General features: G+C 34.9%; 1 protein-coding gene across 1 annotated transcript in view; it reads left to right on the forward strand.

Annotated features, from left to right (window-relative positions):
* Positions 1–1,303: 1,303 nt before the first annotated feature.
* The window catches only part of HNF4G (hepatocyte nuclear factor 4 gamma), a 23,849-nt gene continuing 16,910 nt past the window's right edge, over positions 1,304–8,242 (forward strand). The window contains exons 1-3 of the mRNA XM_007458444.1: positions 1,304–1,418; positions 4,797–4,968; positions 8,161–8,242. The exon at positions 8,161–8,242 is cut by the window's right edge and continues 14 nt beyond it. Coding sequence (XP_007458506.1) covers positions 1,304–1,418; positions 4,797–4,968; positions 8,161–8,242 — 369 coding nt within the window. The remainder of the gene's footprint in view (positions 1,419–4,796; positions 4,969–8,160) is intronic.

Consider the following 8,242-nt stretch of genomic DNA (forward strand, 5'->3'; position numbering starts at 1 on the left):
TTATAGATGTTATGTATGAGAAAGTTGATGATGGGAATGTGTAAATCTACACATGTTCAGTTTAATGTCTAGAATGTAACTGACATCAGAAGTAAAAATAAATGAAACCTTATTCGTGTAACATTTATTTATTTGTTATTATTTTTGCCTTTTTTGTTGTTTTTATTTTTATTAAAGTTATAGAAGCACGTAGATTTAAGAATTAAATAATTCTACAAAGTTTCTCCCAAGAATTCTACAAAACAAAAAACAAACAAAAAAGGTAAATGGACATCATTCTCAGAGGCACTTCTTTTAGCCTTCTTTTTTCTTTCTTTTTTTCCCCCCACTATTACCCCGTGACTTTAAGTGACATGCTGCTTTCAGCTTTAGTGTTGTACTTTCAGTTTTAGTGTTCTCCATTGACTCTCCACTATGGAGAGTGAGGATTTAGCTTTCTTTCCTACCCTGTCTTCAGTGCACACTGGTATTCAGCCTCCTGCACATCTTTTCCAAGGGGCCTCCCTGAAGCAGTTTTTAAGGGCTCTCAGGCTGCTTGCCATGGCAAGCTTCCCAGCATCTCACCGTGGTTGTCTAACAATTACTTATCGAATGCCTACAAGATACTAGCAACTGTACTGGTTCTGCCCTTGGAACATTTACAAACATGCAAGGGACACTGACTCATAGATTGATAACTAAAGAGAATGCGTTTCAGGCCATATTAGGGCTATGCCCAGGCTTCTACTGGAATATATCATAAATCCCTGTCATTTCAAATTACAAATTTGTTTTTCCTTAACATAAAGTTAGCTAAGGAAACTTGAAATTATTAAGTGCTTATGTTAAGTGTTAGCTTACAGTCTTGACTTACCCTATTTATAACAGTAAAGTGATTCTCATTTTTTTAGAACATGGGGCATGAGATTTCAGCCGCTTAAATGGGAGAAATGATGCTATAATGACAGTTCAAAATCAGAGGTATTCTCTTTTCTATTTTTAATCCTCTTAATGACATCATTTATTGTCTACTGGAAATCCATTTAGGAAATCATGTTAGTCCACTAAGCACTTCAGATAAGGTGATTTCATGAAACATTCCAACATTATCACAATGAATTGCTTTCCTACACCATAAAAGAAAAAGAAGTAAGCAGAATATGGCCTGCTGAAGGAGTTTACAGTTTTACAGCTCCTCCCACTGTAGCACATAAGTCACTCAGTTACAGTTAACTTTGGATTATCCCTCACAGATCGAAAGCCCAACAGCCATCACACACTCTGGGCCTGTGGTGCCACTCGTATGTGTGTATCTAAATCAATGATGAGGGTATCGGAACCGATACTGGACATGGAGATGGCAAATTACAGTGAAGTTTTGGACCCAACTTACACAACTTTGGAGTTTGAAACTATGCAGATTCTGTATAATTCAAATGGTGAGTTCTCATCTGCTTGTAGATAAAAAAGAAAAGTAAGTATAATGAGAGTAGGAAAACTGAGCTTCCCAGGTGGTGGTTCCGTGTGTTTTATTGCTGGAGAATTCAAGGCTTGTTTTTTAAGGCCACAAATCTGAGGCTTTTGTGCTTCATCACATAATGCTATGGCTATCTTATGCTTGAGATAGAAAAAGCTTAGCTATGCATAATAAAGTAACCTCGGAATTCTGTCATGGGCCAGTTAGATAGAAAGAGTAGTTTCAGCAGTTATTTTTTTTACTGTAAATCACAGTAATGAGTAATATTGGCAGGTTGGCTGTAAAGTATGTTTTCTATGCAACATTTAAAATGACATATAGAAAGCTGTCCTTAGAACACTGGAGAGTTTTACTGGTCTCCTTTCATTATTCCAGTTCTCAACTGCTGCTGATGAGAAACTGTATTTAACATTACTATCAAGTTTTTGCATTGAACACAAATATGAAAAGAAATAAGGGTTTATATTATAACTACACTTGACAAGCTAATGTTTAGCCTCACAAAGCTCTTGGTATTTTTCTACTGTAACATTTTAACTTTAAATAAGACATGACTTGTTTAGGGCTCATCTCTTTATAGAATACAGTTTACTACTGACTTTGAATTTAGATATTTTTTCATGTAAATATTTTGTCCAAGATCAGTTATAATTGTTAGAACTCATAAAATCTGCTAATTATGTATGCTTTGGAAAATTCTGTGTGTGTGTGTGTGTGTGTGTGTGTGTGTGTGTTTAGCTCAGGACTGAGAATATATCTTGTACTCAGGATATCTTAATGTTCTACTATGCTGTACAATTTCAGTGACTGCTATAGCTGTAATATTATCAATAAACAACAATAATTTATTAGTGGGAAGATTTCTAAAAATTTTCAGAAGATGAATTCTGAAATTTTAGCACAAAGGGGTTAAAATCAATTGACAGTGCCTCTATTAGGAAGTCACTATTTTTAATCCTTATGTTTAGACTTGACTAAGGTATTTAATAAAGTATTTACCTCAATAGACTCATGAATTTTTTAAAGACTATAGATTACTAAATAGTAGGGACAGATTTATCATAAATATTTACTAAAACAACTGACTTATATGGCTATTTCCAAAGTGTTGTCTAACTTGTTTTCTTGTAATAATATGTAAATTCTTGTTAATAATATGTAAGTATGACATTAAACTGGAAGCAAGAGTTGAATATTTTTTTGTTTCCATATAATCTTCCAGAACACAATCCTTAACACTTCTGCCATATTTCTAATATCTATTCTGTTTATGTTATCAAAAGAAAAATTACTAGCATTTAAATTCTAAAATGTCACATGATTACCCTTAAGCATATTCTCACTGAAGATTTTTGTAACTTTATGAAGTTATATATGACAATATTTGTCAACTCAGAAGTATTAGTAAGTAGAATACATATATTGTCACAGAATGTAATTGGGACATAACAGTCTTTGATTTTATCCTTTTCATATTGGAAATATAATAATTAATTATTATATTTACATTATTATAAAATTTATTATCAATTAAAGTGTATAATGTATTCTTATATATTTAATATCTTTTGAGTACATAGATATTTGTAAAGATGTAGTAAACAACATTAACTAATTTAAGAAATATTTAAGTAAAAATATCGATGTGGATTTTTTGAAGCGTCTTTCTTCAAAACAATTAGTTCTCACTTTATGGAAGGTGTAGTTCTAAGAGCTGGAAGGCAGAGGGGTGACTAAGACAGATAAATCCTCTGACATCATGAAGTTTTTATTCTATGTGGAAAGATGGGTAATAAATGAACAGACCAAAGCATATTATAATTTTAGAAAATGAAGTGGTTAGTTTAAAATATAAGCAGGGTACTAGGTTCTGCTTGAAGGGCAAATGAGAGGTGACTCTTTTAGATGTGTGTTTACAGAATGTTTCACAGAAAATGTGAGATTTGAGCAGAAACTGGATAGCCAGCTCATAGAAATTCTTGAGGAAGAGCTTCCCTTCCAGGCAGAAGGGTTAGCAAGTGTAAAGGCTCTGAGATGGGAACAGACTTCAAGGAGAAAAAAAAAAAAGAGGCAACATTACTGGAGACTAGTGAACAGGATGAAAAGTAGTGCCAGATAATGGGATCAGAGAGATGGGAGGGGAACCTTTTCACTCTGGGCTCTATAGGCCATGGGAATATGTGTAGGCTTTATTTTGTATCTAAGGGCTGGATGCAGAAGGCTAATGTGATGTGAATTTCTTATGCCAAGAGCACATTGCCAGCTTTCTGATAGTAAACGGTAGGGGAGCCAGGGTGGAAGTATTCTAGAAATTAGGTAGGAAGCTATTGCAATAATCCAGGCAAAAGATTATGTTCGATTGGATAAGGGTGGCCATGGTAAAAGGCTGAAAAGGTGTGGATTCGATATGTATTTTATTTTATTTTATTTTATTTTTTTTTTAAATAATACACAATGTATGTATTTATTTATTTATTTATTTATGGCTGTGTTGGGTCTTCATTTCTGTGCATGGGCTTTCTCTAGTTGTGGCAAGTGGGGGTCACTCTTCATCGCGCTGCGCAGGCCTCTCACTATCGCGGCCTCTGTTGTTGCGGAGCACAGGCTCCAGACGCGCAGGCTCAGTAATTGTGGCTCACGGGCCCAGCCGCTCCATGGCACGTGGGATCTTCCCAGACCAGGGCTCGAACCTGTGTTGTCTGCATTGGCAGGCAGATTCTCAACCACTGCGCCACCAGGGAAGCCCTCGATATGTATTTTAAATACGACTCGTGGATTGGATGTGAGCAACGAAGGAGAGAATTCAGTAAAGACGCCCAGATTATTGGCCTTATGTACTAGATGGTACCACTGACTGACTAGGGAAGACTGAAGGAAGAGCAAGTTCTAGGAGAAAAAAAAAAAAAAAAAATCAGAGTTCTATTTTTGATACATTAATTTGAAATTCTTATTAAACTCCAAAGTGAAGTTATTCAGTAGGTATTTGGGCATTTCAGACTGATACCCGTGGGAGACATCGGGCCTAGAAATAAAATGTGGGGATTTTTCATCATACAGATGATATTTAATATCATGGGACTGGATGAGCTTCCCTAGGGAAAGGGTATAGTTGAGGGACTGAGCCCTATGGTATACCAAATTTTAATCCTCCAAAATATGAGTGGGGAGTTTGGAATGGAGACTGGCAGAAACACCAGTGGAAAAAAGGAGAGCACTAGTGTGGAGCTTCCAAGAAGCTGAGGAAGAGACTATTTCCCTCCCATGAATAATTAGTAGGCCAATTTATGTAAGAAATACTCAATACTAACTTGCACTCTACCACTTTCTCTTTCTTTAACAGATAGTTCTGTCCCAGAGACAACAAGTATGAATACCACAGATAATGGTGTCAACTGTCTATGTGCTATATGTGGGGACAGAGCGACAGGAAAGCACTATGGCGCCTCCAGCTGTGATGGGTGCAAGGGCTTCTTCAGACGCAGCATCCGCAAGAGTCACGTTTATTCCTGCAGGTACTTGAAATGCTCCTTCCCAGAAGGAGATCTTTAGAGGTGTTTCAAAATGCCATGCAAGAAGTACGGGAATAAGATTCAGAGCTTTCAAATTTCTGTAACTCTAAGAACAAAATTTATAAGCGACATGAAAAGTGAGGATGTGTGGGTGTGTATACACATGCAGTCACATGGGTGGTTCTTTTTTATGAAACATCTTAGACTTATAAAATGTATATTAAGAAATCCCCATGCTTACCACCCAGTTTAGACCAATATAATTGAAGCAAGCCTCCAGTGAACACCTCCCCTATCACTTTGTCTTCCTCCCCTCTCTACCAGAGGTAAATACCATCTGAAATTTGGTGTTTGTCTTTTCCTTGTGTTTCTTTATTGTTTCTCCACGTGTTCGTATACCAATAGCCATACGTAAATCTGTATTTAAATAGTTTCACAATGCGTGTACGTTTCTGCATATTGCTTATCTTTTTAGCGTCATCACGTCTTGAGTCTTGGAACAAAATTATAAAAAGGCATATGATTTTGGTAGCTTGTTGATGTTACTGAATAAAATGAAATTTTCAGCTCTAAAGTTTTAGATGTATTTCTCGTGCCACAATTTTGTAATTGAATTTAATGTTTGTCTAAAATGTATTTATATTTTATGTATCACACATTTCTAGTAGGCTTTTTAAAAAAAAGTCAACATCATAGCACGATTTAGGGTTAGATATTTCCCTTTGAGTGTTCAGAATGACAGTTCTTGAATACAGATTATATCTGTGTTAAATATGGGTTATTAAAAAATGACTGACTTTAACAGAAAAATATCTGTGTGTGCTCTGTCTCTGAAAGTCATATGTAGGATTGTTAAGGTGTTTTAGGTACAAGTTGGATGTTTGGGAAGAAGTTAACTCTCTTACAATATGATGCCCTTTGACTTCTAGGGATGTGGGAAAAGTTAAACTAGTGTTCTCTAGTAATTTTTTTAGGAGAGCTTAAAGTAGGTATAAAAATGTAAATCATCCACTTTAAAACCTTCTTGGTAAATAAAAAAGAGTATGTTCTTGCTTTTATATACAGCCAGACTCTAGAGGTGTAATCAAGCGGATTTCCTTCATCAAAAGCATTTTCTCTATGATTACATCAAATATTGAGTGCTTCTAAAAGATTAATAACTAAAATACATACAAAATAACATGTAAACAATATTTTTTACAATTTTTAAGTTATGTGTTCTGTTGAAGGTGAAATATATATATATATATATATATATATATATATATGTATGTATATGAAAAATGACCATCCAAGCAACTAAATCCAACAGCAACTTTTTTTTTAATTTAATTTTTTACTTTATGTTGGACCATAGTTGATTTACAATGTTGTGTTAGTTTCAGGTGTACAGAAAAGTGTATCAGTTATACATATACTTATTCTTTTTCAGATTCTTTTTCCATAGAGGTTATTACAGAATATTGAGTTGAACACCCCAACAAGAACTTTTAAGAGTCAGAGAATGTCAGCACACAGAGCTTTCAAGATTTCCACCCTTCCTGTATGAGAAAAGTGGGAAAGAATCGTTCCCATAACAAATTTTGGAAATGTAAAAACTATTCCAACGACATGTATGGCTTTACTCCTCCCACCTTCCCATCATGAATACTGCTGCCAACTTAGCTTTCTTTACATGTATTGGTATTAAGCAAATGCCATGATTTTCCATTTGGAAAATATTATATTGATGTAAGTTTAGGGGCAAAAAGGTTTTTTAAGCTCAGGTTTTGCTGATCTCATAGTCTTTTAAGTATGCTCAGTTAACAACCTGTGACGGCAAGTTTTCCCTATTTTACAATTGTGGGTTAACTTGGAAAGTTAGATAACATTTGCAAATTCTATAGACAGTGAATGTTGACCTCGGAATCAAGCTCAGGTCTAATTCCAGAGATTGTACCTTTTTATTTTTTCTTTTAGTATGCAATTCATTTTTTTTATTATATTCACAGAGTTGTACAATCATCACTACGTTCAATTTAGAATATTTCACCATCCTATAAAGAAACCTCTTAGTACCCTTTAGTAGTCACTCCTCATTCCCCCCAACTCCCTCCCCACCAATATGAGGTAACTACTAATCTACTTTCTGTCTCTATAGATTTGCCTTTTTTTTTTTTTTTCTTTTTTTTTGCGGTACGCGGGCCTCTCACTGTTGTGGCCTCTCCCGTGCCTCTTTTGCACATTTGACATAAACGAAATTACACAATATGTGACTTTTTTTGTCTGACTTCTTTCACTTAGAATAGTGTTTTCAAGGTTCATCCATGTTGTAGCTTGTATCAGCGCTTCATTCTTATTTATTGCCAGGTGTAATATTCCATTGTGTGGGTACACCACACTTTGTTTATCTGTTCATCAGCTGATGGGCATTTGGGTTGTCCCCACTTTTTGGCTATTATGAATAATGCTGCTATGGACATTTGTGTATAAGTGTTTGTGTGAATATATGTTTTCATTTCTCTTGGGTGTATACCTAGGAGTGGAATTGCTGGGTCATTTGGTAACTCTTGTTTAACTTTTTGAAAAACTGCCAAACTGTTTTCCTAAGCAGCCACATCATTTTGTATTATAAATGACAGTGTGTGAGAGGTCCAGTTTTTCCACAACCTCATCATTTGCTGTTGTCTGTTTTTTTCTGATTATAGCCACTGTAGTGGGTGTGAAGTGGTACCTAATTTTTCAGAGACTCTACTCTTTATACATTATTCAATTGCCTCTTGATATGTAATTTGGAATTTAGAGTAAACTCCAATTGGATATGATGTAAAATTAATAGAAAAATTTTTAAAAAGAGAAAAGTGTGAAAGTTCAGAGGAGTGAAGTTCCCCATCACACTGAAATCATTTAGCAGTAAGCATTAGAATTTGTATGCCACAATTTTTAAACTAGGTTTGGCTTTCATGGCTCAAAATAGAAATGATCATGGATACTGGCCAAAAGTGAGATATCATTCAGTTTTGTTTTATTAGAAAGACTGCATGAGAGGTGAGGCTTGTATTTTCATGTCGATCATGAGATTAGAAAAGTCATAGTTAATTGTTCTTATACATTCTTTCTGTTGATCTAAATTTGCCTATACTTTTTAAAGTCTGTCTGCTTTTTTTTGATAAATAACAGTTTTCTGCAAACTAATCTATTTTTTTGGCATTGTAGGTTCAGTCGGCAATGTGTTGTTGACAAAGACAAAAGGAATCAATGTAGATACTGTCGATTAAGAAAGTGCTTTAGAGCAGGA

Source organism: Lipotes vexillifer, unplaced genomic scaffold (genome assembly GCF_000442215.2).
Source record: "Lipotes vexillifer unplaced genomic scaffold, Lipotes_vexillifer_v1.1 scaffold493, whole genome shotgun sequence".
Classification (NCBI taxonomy): domain Eukaryota; kingdom Metazoa; phylum Chordata; class Mammalia; order Artiodactyla; family Lipotidae; genus Lipotes; species Lipotes vexillifer.